Source organism: Leptinotarsa decemlineata, unplaced genomic scaffold (assembly GCF_025532065.1).
Source record: "Leptinotarsa decemlineata unplaced genomic scaffold, Ldec_3_MD MMD2_tig00026316_RagTag_RagTag, whole genome shotgun sequence".
NCBI classification, from domain to species: domain Eukaryota; kingdom Metazoa; phylum Arthropoda; class Insecta; order Coleoptera; family Chrysomelidae; genus Leptinotarsa; species Leptinotarsa decemlineata.
The window spans coordinates 2,478,120-2,494,149 of record NW_027412685.1 but is presented as its reverse complement, the minus strand read 5'-3'; the positions used below and the strand labels follow the sequence as shown (position 1 = coordinate 2,494,149).

Here is a 16,030-nt window from a genome sequence, read left to right as displayed (position 1 = left end):
TTTTCTTGAAATCTGGCTTCTTTTGTGACGTGAGGATTTTCACTGGACCAATAATGACGATTTTTTCTATTGAAAATCCCTTCTCTCGAAAATTTCGATTCATCAGTCCAAATAATTTTATTTAAAAAAAGTGGATCTTCTTGAATGCGTGTCAACAACATTTCACAAAATTCTACTCTCTGTTGAGGATCTTGAGGCTTCATTGCTTGAATTTTGGTGAATTTATAATCATGCATTTTATGTCTTCGCAAGATTCTTTGAACCGATGAATATTTTATACCCAAATCTTCTTCAGCACTTCTTATCGATGACTCGGGAAATGCGTGAAAATATGCTAAGACATTAATCTGGTTGTCTTCGAAAGTTACGGGTCGAGGCAAGTTTCTTGGTGCTTTTAAAGTTGATTCAAATGCATTGAAATTGTTCTGAATTCGTATAAATTTCTTGAGGTTCATTGGCGGTAGATTCGGATACATTTCATTGAACTTTCTACATGTTCTGCTGATAATTTTGTCACACTGTCCAAAAATAATAAACAAATTCATAAGAACTTCGTTTGAATAGTTTTGTTCCATCGTTTTGAAGGTATTTGCAACTTCTGAAGTGACGAAAATGTCGATATTATTAGGAGAATGTCACAACGCTACTGTCAAATAGTAATCATGGCCTGCTTACCAAATACCGAATGGAAATACCATTCTGAAAGGACATTTTCACAAATAAATGTTCATAAGTCCGAAAGTTGACTAGTTAGGTATAGGTATGATATACATAGAAAGAAAGCAAATTTCAGCAGCTTTCCGAATTTTCAATAATATATGTTCCATTTGAAATAATTAAATTTCAGCAACTTTTTCAAGCAAACGAAAAAACTTAATTTTTTACCACCCTGTATTGAAGTAACGGAGATTAGGCTGACGTGTGGGAAGTGTCCAAGTATCACCTAACTCCAAATCAAATTTCGATATCATAGTACTTCTTAACTAAAAGATATCGGCATTTTTAGAAGTCATGATTTTCGAAGAAAAAAATTGAAATTAATTTTTATTTCGGAAACGGTAACAGATAGGTATAGGGAAATATCAAGAAAATTTGTCGTTCAATTATTGGAGATTCCAAAAATAATATTATATACAGAGTGTTCCATTTGAAAAATCAAAGTTGCTACTGCTTTCTAATAGAAGCGGCAACACCGCATTGTCGAAAATATTTTATTTGGCTAGAGAATGTCCGAATATGTCCTCCATTAAATTTTCAAAGTGATCCGTTGTCTGGTTCACCAGAAACGTCTAATGTGCCATCCACCGTGAATCAGCCTGTATAATGTGTAAAACTTTAATATTTGTTATCTTCACAGACAAGTATGAACTTCGTGATCTGTCTGTATGTGGTTGTTTGCTTCTAATTTTTTCTGTAACCTTTGATTTTATTTATGAATGCGGGAATGTATGACATTGATATTTTATTATATTTTTTTTTAGCTGTTACAACAAATTGTTTTACGTGAGTAATTGTGATTGTGTTATATGTAACATTATTTTATTTTTTTTATTTGTTAACGGAAAAACAGATTTTCAAACAGATTTTAATCACACTCAGAGTTCTTCAAGATGTTGATTTTATTTTGTATGCAACATGGATGAGTAAATATTATTAAGGGAAAATGTGTGGACAGAACACTCATCAAATGGAGGCAAACACACTCAATAACATCTTTATTTATAATATATATATATATATATATATATATATATATATATATATATATATATATATATATATATATATATATATATATATATATATCTCTATATAGGAAGCAGATAGGAATCTAATTTTCTATAATATTACCTTATTGCTCGAGCTCGACAAAATAAAAATATTGGCAGTCACACAGGGTGTTCGATTTTTTCTGGGCGGATCCCAACTGTGTCTTTTTAAATGGCAACCTATATTTTTTATCGCTTTTTCGGTTTCTTCATAGAAAATAAAATAAACTTTATGTATATCTGCACTTCGAAAATATTGATGGTTTTCGAGATATCTAGCATGACAGGTTTTTTTTTCCAATATTCGTCACTCAGAATATTTGAAATTATAAAGTGGTGCCAAGTCCAGTTGAATTTTTTGTTTGGTCGAATATTCTACATTGGTAACTCTCTCAAACGATATATCTGAAATCGACCTGTGATATACAGGGTATGAAAAACCGCTTGCCAAATATTGTAAATGAAAATTTGCAAAATCTTCCTTAGATTAAATGGAACACCCTGTATATTATTGATCCATAAGAAGCGCCAACGAAACCTCTACAAATTTCATTAAGTATTCCCTATGGCTAAGTTCAATAGTTTTTCTTAAATGAGCATTTCTTTCGAAAAATGGTCATTTTTTCAAAGCGAAATCCATTTGACGACTGATAAGAATATACAAAAAAATACCCTTTCCTTAAAATATCGCCCATTCCTAAAATTACCTGTTGCTAGATAAACAAGTTGCGAATTACACCACAAAATGGACGTTCTTGAATAGTTACAATAATTTCAAAAATCTCGGAATTTGTGCCATATTCTTTCGGTCTAAAACAACCTTTCAGCGAATGAAATATTTATTGGAAATCAAGTAGTCTGGCAAATGATAGAACAAAATATTTGGCTGCAAATGAATATTGAAATTTTTAGTCAATCGTGAAGTTGAACTGTCGGTATAATTTCATCAGAATGTTGTTATCAAAAAGTGATTTGATTGATATGATTTTCATATTAGGTGAATCAGACAGGAATTGTTTATTGGCAAGTAGAATTTATTCTCAACGGTATCCAGATAGAAGGCATCCAGATGAAAGATCTTTCCGAAAGATCTTGGGACGATCCGTTGAAACTGGATCTATTAATTATTCCAAACATGAGCGCATCAAGCCAGCTACTAATGAAGATAATGAATTGCAAGTTCTTCTTGCTGTTGAAGAAGATCCTAGTAGGAGTCAACGACAAATTGGGGAAATAGTGGATATAAGTGAGAGATCAGTGCAACGAGTATTGAAGAAACATCGCTTGCATCCATACCACGTTCAGTTACATCAAGAACTACTGTATGCTGATTTCGAGAAAAGAGTGAGATTTTGCAATTGGGCCATGAACAAAATTCGTCGAAACGAATATTTTTTCAATAATATTTTATGGTCGGATGAATCGACATTCCATAAAAATGGATTTGTAAATCGACATAATTACCATTATTATGCAACAGAAAATCCTCACTTATTGATACAGGTGGATTATCAACATAGGTGGTCGATAAATGTCTGGGGAGGCATCATTGGAGAATATGTAATTGGTCCATACTTTTTTGAGGGACATATGAATGGTGCAATGTATCTCAATTTCTTACGAAATGATTTACCAGGTTTGTTAGATGATATTCCTCTTGACCTCCGCAATAGAATGTGGTTACAACATGATGGTGCACCTGCTCACTATTCGGCAGAAGTGAGAGATCATCTAAATGAAGTATTTCCCAATAAATGGATAGGACGGAATGGGCCTGTACGGTGGCCCGCTAGATCACCAGATTTGACGAAACTAGATTTTTTCTTATGGGGATACATAAAAAATATGGTTTACGTTGAGCCACCAACTTCTCCCGAAAATATGCGACTTAGAATAACGAATGCTTTTCGCAGCATTACACCAGCTGTCTTGCGCAGGGTAGAACAGTCTTTCAAACATAGACTTCAGCTCTGCATTCAAGAAAATGGAAGACATGTTGAACATATTTTATAGAAGTTTCATTATCAACCTTAATTAAACTCTCCCTTTTGTAGTTTTGTAATTTGCCAGTTGACAAATTTGAATATCTAGAACTCAAGCTCTGAATAAATATAATAACATGAAAAAAATAGTTATTTATAATGTTTCTTTCTTTTAACTTGTTTGGTTTGATATTGCACGATTTATGAGTGAAATTCTGCATCCAATGAAAAAATAATTTTCCATTTAGCAAAAAGTGATAGGTACATACATTTATTTCGTTAAAAAATATTTGTTTGGACACCTTCTAATGTACAAAATTGAAACAAGATATCTTTCGTATATTTTTATCAGTCGTCAAATGGATTTCGCTTTGAAAAAATGACCATTTTTCGAAAGAAATGCTCATTTAAGAAAAACTATTGAACTTAGCCATAGGGAATACTTAATGAAATTTGTAGAGGTTTCGTTGGCGCTTCTTATGGATCAATAATATACAAGGTGTTACATTTAATCTAAGGAAGATTTTGCAAATTTTCATTTACAATATTTGGCAAGCGGTTTTTCATACCCTGTATATCACAGGTCGATTTCAGATATATCGTTTGAGAGAGTTACCAATGTAGAATATTCGACCAAAAAAAAATTTCAACTGGACTTGGCACCACTTTATAATTTCAAATATTCTGAGTGACGAATATTGGAAAAAAACCTGTCATGCTAGATATCTCGAAAACCGTCAATATTTTCGAAGTGCAGATATACATAAAGTTTATTTTATTTTCTATGAAGAAACCGAAAAAGCGATAAAAAATATAGGTTGCCATTCAAAAAGACACAGTTGGGATCCGCCCAGAAAAAATCGAACACCCTGTGTGACCGCCAATATTTTTATTTTGTCGAGCTTGAGCAATAAGGTAATATTATAGAAAATTAGATTCCTATCTGCTTCCTATATAGAGATATGGAACACCGCGCCACTGTTGCAGGACCCTGTATACTGCTGAGATTATCAATGTCAGTTTTCTTATTCATACAATCAGAAGACTTATCAATTTCCACCATTTCAAGAAAAAGGCGTTTGGAAATATTTTTTTGTGTATGTAAAACTTTGATATTAGACTAATTAGACGTCTTAGTAATGGACGATCTTTTTGAAGACATACTTCCCAAATTGAATTTTAAAATTCCTTTTTTAAAGAAATATGTTGACGATGTCATCTGTGCAATACCTTATGACAAATCTAATGAAATTCTTGATGTTGTCATTAGATATGATAAAAAGTTACAATTCACTATCGAAATAGAAAATAATCAGACCCTTCCTTTTCTTGATACAAGAGATATTCGTAAAACTGATAATTCCTTGATTACAGATTGGTATGTCAAACCTACTAATTCAGGAAAATATATCAATTACTATTCCTTTCACAAAAAATCAGTTAAAATTAATTTAATACTCTGTTTGAAAAAAATGTCTTAGAGACATATTGATCGATAATTCTTATCCCAGAAAACTCCTCAATAAAATAATTTTCAATACTGGCAGTAATACAAATTCTGATGTAATTGACAGAAATGTATGTGATGATAGTTCACCTATCAATATTTCTTATAAATCTATACCTAACCTTGGAAATGTATCTTTAAATATCATAAAACATTTTCATAATCAACAAAATATCAAAATATGCCAAAAAAAATATTAAAACTATAAAGAATTTCAATACTAAATTGAAAGATAACTGATACAACAAAGTCAAATGTGATTTATAACATTCCTTGTAACAATTGTAACTTGAATTATATTGGAACAACATCTAGAATTATTAATGATAGAGTAACTTCATATAAAAGTGAAATAAAGCTCAATAGAAAATCATGTGTATTGGCACAACACTCTATAGAAACAGGTCATAAACCAAATTACTCTAATATCAAAGTTTTACATACAGAAAAAAATATTTCCAAACGCCTTTTTCTTGAAATGATGGAAATTAATAAGTCTTCTGATTGTATGAATAAGAGAACTGATATTCCCAACTAGCAATTTCGTATTTTATAATAGTTGCGGAAACGTTTCGGAGAAACAAATTAAAAAACTGCATTTCTCCCAGAAATGTTTTCAATATGTTAATAAAACTGCTATAAATAGGAAATTGACACCGTTTTATAAAACATTATAGTTATTATTGATATTTTGTAAGGCCTTTTACAAACACTACAAAACAGTTTTATAAACATTTTGGCAGCTACTATAAAATTTGTCTAACACTCTCAAAAAGTAGTTTTGTAAAGACTTCCCTTACTACACTTTTGCAACATATTTAAGCCATACTTATAAAATAATCAGAAGACAGTTTTATAATAGTTTTTTAGTAGTTCCAAGTAGGCGTTATGAAATATAATACAGCCGAAAACGATAGCAATAAAATAAAAAAGTGTTAAAAATGTTTTCTTGAAGACGCAAGAAGTAATTTTGTATTGGACACTAGGAAAATATAATAGATATGTCACCAACTGAAAACTAACAAATAGAAAGGTTGAAGCCATTTTAAAATTTCACTTTTGCACTCATGAAACTGTTGAAGACATTGTTTGTGTTTCGAAGATTGATATTTATACTGCAAATGAAATTTTATTGGGAAATATATAGCCTATTATTAGCAAAATTTAAGCGCGCCACTCATTCATAAATGTTTTCGGTAAAATTATTAATTATACAAAAATTCACTCTGTCGACGTATTGATTTTCTAGTCGCAAATTCAACTCACTTCATTCTAAATAATATAATGTTATGATATTTATGTACTTTTCAGCTGTATTTCATATTTTCAACTCATCTAATTTCAGTATCCCGGATCGCTATAATTTAAAATGGCGTCGTTCTATAAAATAAGTTGGTATCAGTAGCGAGCATTTCAACGTATTTTAGCTACTATGTTACCTCTATAAAACTGTTAAGAAACACTTAGTTCTGGGAGTAGTGGTATTGCGGCAGAGTCGGACTACTTTTAAAGCTGTAGGTTTCTACAAAAATACTTGTATGAGTAAATGATTTCTCACATATAGTTTGAATAAATATTATCTGTCGGAATGTTTTGACTAAAAAGTTTCTTTCATCGATTATAAAGGCTAAACGACGGGTTTTAACCATTATAATAACCTTTTCCTGTTTTTGCAAAAAAAATATTGAAGCACTATGTTAGGAGGGATAGTTTAAGGTCATTTTTTAGTATCTGCAATATACAGGGCAACTCAAAACTTCCTGAAAGTTTTTTATTGGAACACCAAGTCATTTCTTCTTCTACTTGAAGCACCTCGAACTGAATCTAAAACTATTATATACCCCCCAATGAATTATTATTATTATTTTTTTATTATTTATTTTTATTTATATATTCAGGATGCAAACAGAAAAATCCACTATAGTATCCACAGAATGGAATTATTATCAAGTTGAAAGTATAACTTATAATACACATATATATGCATATATCATAGTGTCTAAAATTGAGGATGAATTAAAATTGAACTGTATTGAACAGTAACAATGAAAACTGATTATTAGTTATTGATAGAATGTATAAATGAATTATAATTTATAAAAATGGGTTTTCAATATTTTTTTGAGCGAAAGCTGCGACGTTTAAAAGTATGGAAGTATTTTGCTAGAGTGTTACCTCATATTACTGGAGTTTTCTCCCAACACCAAACCGTTCTAGATCCACTATCAAGATTTCCGACCGAATTTTTTCAATAGATGGATTTTCTGAAATAACGTAAAAAACCAAACTAACCCTATCCCTTCTTTTACTAAACAAAAAATTAAAAAAAAAAATGTTACAAATAGAGTATTCAAACCCGCGACAAAAATTAATCATACGTCAATTAGTCAAAATCCCAAAATCAAAGGCCTTTTAACGAATACCTATGGATACGAACACTGTCACGAATTGATTATAGAAAGCGGGTAGCGAACCTATACAATCGAATTCGAACGTGAACGCATACGCTTAAATCACAAAATTATCGGAAACCAAGATACTCTCAAATGGATAAAATGCCGTGAATCACCTTGTATGGTTTAGCTGCTAAAACTGAACTCCCATCCAACCTTAACAACTTATTTCTACACGAAATATTTTTTTGAAACACAACTGAGCACCCCGTTATTTTGATGTTTTTTTACACAGAATACTAAGAATACGGCTCTGTTAATATTTGTATGCCTTTCTGCTTCGCTTTGGCTCTGCTGTCGGTACACAACTTTTGTGATTGTTTATAAGTTAGTTGGCAACATTTTTGCTGATAAACGACACTTTGGTGACTCTTATAATATAAATTACTTATATTCATCATATATTACCTTTTTTATGATAAATATCCATTGTCTAATGCTGAATACATGGTGAATATTAGACATAACCTATATGAAAGCCGATGAAATATTTTTGATATTTAATTTATCGTGCGTTTATAGGAAATGACGGGTGATTTTTTTTTGATATCTTTTAATCAGCTTCAATAATTGACCAGATAATTGATAATTCAGGCCTATACTTTCAGTTGATAGTTTTGTCTGTTTGAAGCTGGATTTGACTCATTTTATCTACGTTTAACCAACTCTCATGGCAGAAATTGATGCTGATGAGCTAATACGAATCCATAAACTGAAACGAAGTCATTTGATGACCTACCAAATCGCTGAAGAACTATTAGAGCGAAAGCTGAAGAATGACGATACAGAACAAGAAAAAATTATCAATCCTATGCAACCCAAAAAGCAAGCAGGGTTATTTTTATTCAAACAAGTTGTCACAGAAAGTATGGAAAAGCCACAGTTATGTATCTTTCATGGGACACCGTGGTTCATGGTACTTTGCTGTACCTGAATTTGTCATCATTTAAAGCGTTGTAACACGAAACTGCTTCACTCAGAACAAAATATTCAGGTTTTCTAAATAGATAACTAAAAACTGAAACTTGAAAGTGCAAACCCTTTGTATTTTACAGTCTTCCAAATTGTGAATAATAAGGTTGAGTTACTAAACCCAATGCCTTGAAAATATTGAATTTACTTATGGGGTACCTATACTCAATAAAAATCTAATATTTAAAAGTTGCTGAAAAACTAATTTCCCCCACGATATCGATGGTGTCCCACTTGAATAAATAAACAAAAATATTCTCACTAAACATAACTGAAATTTTGAAGAATATTTCAAAGCTCTGATTAGGAATCGATGTCAGCTGGTTGTTCTTAAATGCTGCATTTCATTCTTGGTGGCAGCAAATATATATTAGCAAAAGCAATTTGATTTTATAACAGTTATATTAGTGTTTTGAAATTGTAGTAAATATACCATACTATAAAATAGTTGGGAAATTATCTTTGAAGTGACAATATGGTAATGAAAATAAAATAGTATCTGAAAGCATTCTAATAAAATAATTTCATTAAAGCTACAGGAAACAGTTATAAAATGAGCTTGAAATAGTTTTATAACTATCATAAAAATCTCGCAAAAAAGTGTTATAAAACTGCTACATAACAATTTACTTTTATAGGAAAATAAGTTTTATAAGTTAGTTGCAAAAACGTTTTTGTGATAAGTTCCTGACTATTTTATAATGTTTTTTTAATTTTATTTCATAAACGTTTCTATGACAAATTTATAAAACACTTTTATTGCCTACAACTGTATTGTGTTCACCGATCATCTAATATAATCGATAAGCATTTTGGAAGTAATTATAAAATAATAATAAAATAAAACTGTTGCAACATCATGGAATTATAAAACAACTTTGCTAGTTGGGTTGATAATCTCAGCAGTATATATAGTAATTTACTAGAACTACATCAAAAACATAATAATAATGAAAGATGTATCAATCAATAACTCTCTTTACAGTAAAAAAATATCAAATCATCATACCCATTGAAGAATGACATTTATGTGAAGGTATGACATTTGTCAAGCCTACAGAAAAATCGTATACATGTTAACTTTTACGTCAATTTATATCTTCAATTTATTGTTTTTCACTCATTTTTACTGTAAGTATGATCTGTAATGTTATTCAAAGGCGAAAATATTCAAAAATCATTGAATTATAGGCCCTGAAGAAGCTTCCCATTAGAAGCGAAAGCTTGGCAAAGTAAAGCAGAGTTTGATTTTTGATTTTTTGACTGAGAGACCCTATTAATCCATTTTACCATATATATGTATATATATATATATATATATATATACGTATATACACATATATAAATAATATTTTTATATAATAGCATGAATAGTCAAGTAAACTATTCACAAATTTTATACAAATTCGGTACATTCAAAATGAGAAATTAGTAAACAAAGAAATGAAATTGGTTTACCACAAAAATAAAATATATTATATTTATGCTGGTTTCTTTCCTGAAGTAAAAATTCTTCTTCTAAAAAATATGTGTTTGTTATCGAATGTTGGAAGTTGGAATGTCATATGGAAGACGATACAGTACTTTCAATGCTTTTTCATAAACAATGGAAATTTTGTTGAAGATATTTTTACAGTATGATTCCCAAATATATAATAAAAATTCAATCCGGCTAAGAATATGTGAGTCCAATTTTTTTTTTTGCTATTTCTGGTTTCAATTTTAGACATATGCGTAGTGCTCCAACAATGGCAGAATTTTTTCAATAAGTTGTCAATGAAAAGAGAAATGAAAATTTCTATGTTTTCACCACTTTTATTTGTAACTAACGTTACTGCAGTTTTGCCCTATACGGACATTTTCAAACTTATACAATAAACTCTTTTATACTCACTTATCTTTTCATTATGATTTCCTACCACGTAGTATAACGGCTACATCCATCAATTCATTCAAGTTTGTCAATATGTATGAATTTAGTTTTATTTGGGTTAATTGAAAGAAAATTTGAGAAAAGGCATTTTTCAAAAAGTTTCAAGTGCTGTATCGTCGGCTTGTATTGTATACTTACATGTTGATTTAATTATATTATGCAAATGGATTATATGAAACAAAATTCTATAATGCAGTGTTATTTTGGTAATCTATATATTTTAACACTTTTTTTTTTAAGAATTTGTGTCCTACGACCCAAGGGATGAACGTAGGCAAATTGAAGAGATGTTTGGTATAACACCTGGTGTTGGAGATGATATTTTCGGCGATGTCTCGTTTGAATTACCAAAAAGCCCAGAAGGAGGTGAATATGATATGTTTGGTTTACCAAAGTTAGTGGAGGTGACTAAGATGCCACTTTCTCGGTCCCCCGTAAAACCAGCAACGCCTCCATTTCGTTTCACCGAACCTACAGTTCCCACAGATATTTTTGATATAACGGAAGCAGAAATGAGTTTGGTGGGTGCGGACGAGACACCAACTACACCTAAATTCACGGAGTCACCAGGTGTAGCAGGTTACGTTACACCGGAGCGATTGAAGACAACACGGGACACACCACCTTCATATGTTCCAACAGCATATAGACCGATACCGTCTCCCGGTGAAGTGAAATCCCCTGGATTTGAAGATCAATTTCTCTTCGATGTAGGACAAGAATCCCCACCATTCAAATGGACCTCACCCGGACTCAGCCCACCGGGTTCTCCAGGAGTGAATATGTTAACTGTTTCCGAGATGAAGCCTGGAGCTGGTACTGTACCTAGACTTCCTTCAGAAAATGTATTTGGTGTTGAAATTCTTGATGAAAAAACACGGGAAAAATATATAGATTTTCTGTTTGGTGAAGATGAAAAAATGAAAGAATTGGTAAAAAGTATTTCTAGCAGAAAAATGGAGCAGGATTTGTCTGGAGAACAGATGCCACAGTTAGCTGAAGGAGTGCAGGTAGTGTGATAGATTTCTATAATTCGAAAAAAATAAACATCAACTATTTTTGTGAGTTTTCACCTACAATATCTAAAAAAATGAAAGTAAAAATTATACAGGTATATAAAGGAATTTTTCCTTAATTTTCACAAGTTGTTGCTTATACACAATGTACGTTTTTTAACAAAACATATGCTTTCGATCAGTGATTCTGTATAACAACGAAACATATTTCATGATTAATTTCATTCAACGTTTCAGTTTACTTAACACTGATCAGGAGTAAATTAGAGAAGGGCAGTATCGTTCGAAATCCGACCCATATGAAACATATATCTTGTTTGGAAAATGTTGAAAAAACTGTTTTGAAATATGCATATTTCAAAAAACATTATGCTTATCCCGAGAGGGGTTATAGCTATAACTCATTGTTGAACGAGTTTCAAATTATATCTCTATAAAAATACAGGCAAAGCCGCGATATGTAGATATATTTTTTCTAACGTTAAAACAATTCCAAAACGAGATTCTCCGTTTCATTCACAATTGATCTTACTATACAGTGCATTTCTTGAATGTCCCCCCCCCCACTTTTATTTTTTGAACGGGTCAACTCAAAAAATTGAAATTAAGGATTATGAAATTAATGCATGAATACTTTATTTTGAAGATGACGACTGGGAGCCATCTGGGAAAAAAATTAAATGGAAAGGGGGGTCTTGTGATACATCATTTGAAGCTCATTTTGAAGCTTCACAACCCTAGAATATGAAGTCAATATCTTTACCTACTACAAAATGGTGAAACATTTATTGATTTCCTGAAGACAAACAGATTAATATCGATATTTCTAGAAATATTCCTTTTTATCTGCCATATGGCAATTCCAACAACCCGATAGGGTTTGTTAAGTTAATTTTTGTTTATAAAAACGACAAAAAATTTCAGTACGACAGTGAACATCATTGTTCAGTTAGAATATTCTCATTTAATTTTCAGTTTCACTAGTAGAAAGGTACCACGCCAAAAATCTCTAAAATGTTTAATTCTCGTGCATTGGAAGAAAAAATTGAAGTGATTTTTATTTACGGTACGACGCCAAACTTTCACGAGACCGAAAGAATTTTCAATGAACGTTTTCCGAATCGTCCTATCTGTAGAAAATATATGAGGGAACTTGTAGCCAAATTCACAACTACCGCTAGTGTACATAAAAAAACTCCCAGGTCATCCGTTCATTCCGGAAGAACAACAAGTGCAAATAATTGGTGAGATGGTAGTAAATCCTGAACAGCCTACTTATTCCATCGCGAGTGTTTGTGAGATGTCTCCTTCTACTGTGTGGAGACTTTTGAAGAGGAATAGGTATCATCCATACAAAATTAAAATGGTACACCAATTAACTGAAGATAACCCTGATCTCGAAGAACATAATTCTGCGAAATCATGACGGAAATCATTGCAAGCTATGCTAACTATCTCCAAAATATTTGTTTTAGTGACGAATGTACATTTTTTCATACGGCAATGTTCACAGGCAAAATTGTCTTTATTGGAGTGACAGCAACCCTCACGTTTTCCGAGAAACACATACCCAATATCCAGAAAAAATTAACGTTTGGGCAGGAATATTGGAAAACCATATTCTAGAACCTCTATTTATTTATCAAAACAGGAGAACTGTATTTGAATATGCTGGAAACTACTCTTAACTCTCTCGTCACTGAAATCGTAGAAGCGAATTCTAATGAAATCTATATGAATATTGTATTCCAACAACTTCTTCGATTGACGACTTGTTTATTTTGTGGAAATTCATGTTCACTGAGGATACATTACAAAAACACACTTTTGTCTATTTCCCACTGTATTTCTTTATTGTTGACCGGTTTCGGCTATTACACCATTTTCAAAACTAACTGATTACATTATTTAGAATGCGAAAAATGGAAAAAGGGAAAATGATGAATCTATTGGAATCTATGGAAATAAACAGGTCAAAGAAAAATCCCAATTCTATTGTCCTCAACGAACAACTTGATTTAAATAATAGTCCTCTCCTGAACCTATAATCCAGATCCCAAAACCTACATTATATTGAAAGCTTTGTTATGTTCATGGATTTTACAGGTATATGAAACGCAGGTACCGGGTATCAGGTATATCAAATCATTTATGATAGAATAAGCAACATAGGTATAAATTACTCAGATTTAAATGTAATCAGTTAGTTTTGAAAATGGTGTTATAGCCGAAACCGGTCAATAATAAAGAAGTATAGTGGAAAATAGACAAAAGTGTGTTTTTGTAGTGTATCCTCAGTATTCCAACAAGATGCATCACCACCACATCACTCCAGACAAGTAAGAAACTATTTGGATACTACTTTTCCCGGTCGTTGGATTGTCCATCGAGGTCCCACTGAATGACCAGCCTGCTCGCGAGATTTGACACCTTTTTGGACTTTTTTATGGGGATATTTGAAGCAACAGGTGAACGAAACTGAACCTACTTCAATATTGAATATACGGCAGAGTGATCGGGATGGGTTTAACTGCCCTTTCTCGAACACGGGGGAGTTATAATCAACTTCGATACTAGTGGACTGGATTCCTTGTAGGTTGCTGGCTTTGAATAAATTGACGCTGAATCAGTTCGTTAACTAAATATATTTACAATCCTTAGCAGCTACCATCTCACAAAATCGTAGGACATACAAGTAACATTGGGCGTTGGCAAAATGCTTCTCATAAGATAGTCTGTGTTTAAATTACTTACAAAACGTTTCCTTCTTCAAGACACACTATGCACAATGTACCACTAATATATGCAAATTCACCTTCCTTTACTTATTAACTTGGAAAAAATACAAACGCCGAAATTATTCGAGCGTCGTGGATAAATTGAAAAATGAAGAGACTAAATCTCAGTAGGAGAAAGAAAAGTCAGTTAGGTTTCACTACCTCGGAGGACAATCTCGGAATGCGTTGTACCTCTCTCGGTTCTTTTTGGGAATTTTTAATCGCCACATGTCGACCGATAAGGGAAAGGGGCGATGTTTCTGGAATTCTGGGAATTCGTTGAAGGAACCTACTACAGATGTTGCTTTCCAACTCCTACAGATGTAGGAGTTGGAAAGCAATAAATGAATTGACAGAGCGCGTTCAGGGATGGATTAAACACAATTTAAGTTGGAACTGAATAACTAATAAAGGATCAGAAGAAGCTTGTTGGAAACTGTGTTTCCAACATATTCCCGCCCCGTTGAAATCTCAGATATTTCAACAAGTCAAAGTGAGGAAATGCCATTAAAACACAACCGCGAAATCAAACGAAAAAAAATGAACCTAATGACGCCAAGTAACTAACGCAGAGAACGCGTTACACTGGCTGAGTTGCACTAGGCAAAGGGCAGACCTTACTGATAGGCCTGACGAAGACACCTTCTTGGGCGCGAAGTTTCACGGCACGGACCCTCTGGTCAGAGCCAGGAATGATTTTCACAATTCGGGCCAATGACCATTTCAGTGGTGGGACATTATCTTCCTTTAATAAAACTAACTCATTAATTTCTAAATTTTTGGAAGGAGACAGCCATTTTGGCCGATTTTGCAACCGGTTGAGGTATTCGACAGTCCATCTTTTCCAAAAAAACTGTTGTATCTGGGAACACCTCTGCCAGAATGTCAGTCTATTTTCGGGTAAGTGGGTAGTATCTAATTCAGGATAAGAGGTTAAGCTACGACCTATCAGAAAGTGGCCAGGAGTCAGGACTCCTAGATCCCGCGGATCACTCGAAATGGGACATAACGGTCTAGAATTTAGGATGGCTTCAATTTGTGCCAGCACAGTACTGAACTCTTCGAAGGTGAACTGAGAATTTCCAATAATGCGATAAAGGTGCTGCTTGGCTCCTTTTACTGCAGCTTCCCACAGACCTCCCCAATGAGGACTGCGAGGCGGTATGAATTTCCATTCAAACCCAGTTTCGGATGCGAAAACCTTCAAGGATTCGGACAGTTGGGACTTGGCGAAAAATTCGCGCAATTCTCGAAGGTGATTTCTTGCACCTACGTAGTTTGTAGCGTTGTCGCTGTGAATTACAGCAGGAATTCCTCTACGGGATATGAAACGTTTTAGGGTTAAGAGAAACGCTTCACTGGACAAGGAGGAGACTAACTCCAAATGCACAGCCTTGGTAGCCATACACACGAAGACAGCCATGTAACATTTAATAGTCGGTGCCTTTCTGAGGCGCGAGGACTTTATTAAGAAAGGACCACCGTAGTCTACTCCTACCTTCTCAAAAGGTCTAGAAAGAGTGACACGATCAGGAGGTAAATCGGACATAATCTGTTGAGCCGCTACGGCTCGGAACCGGAAACAATTCATGCATTCATGAATTACTCTTTTTACTTCCCT

General features: G+C 32.9%; 1 protein-coding gene across 2 annotated transcripts in view; it reads left to right on the top strand.

The window, feature by feature from the left end:
• The window catches only part of LOC111513096 (uncharacterized), an 86,034-nt gene that overhangs the window by 28,184 nt on the left and 41,820 nt on the right, over positions 1-16,030 (top strand). For both annotated transcript variants that reach the window (XM_074181850.1, XM_074181849.1), the window contains exon 8: positions 10,857-11,626. In XM_074181850.1, the coding sequence (XP_074037951.1) occupies positions 10,857-11,626 (770 nt within the window). The remainder of the gene's footprint in view (positions 1-10,856; positions 11,627-16,030) is intronic.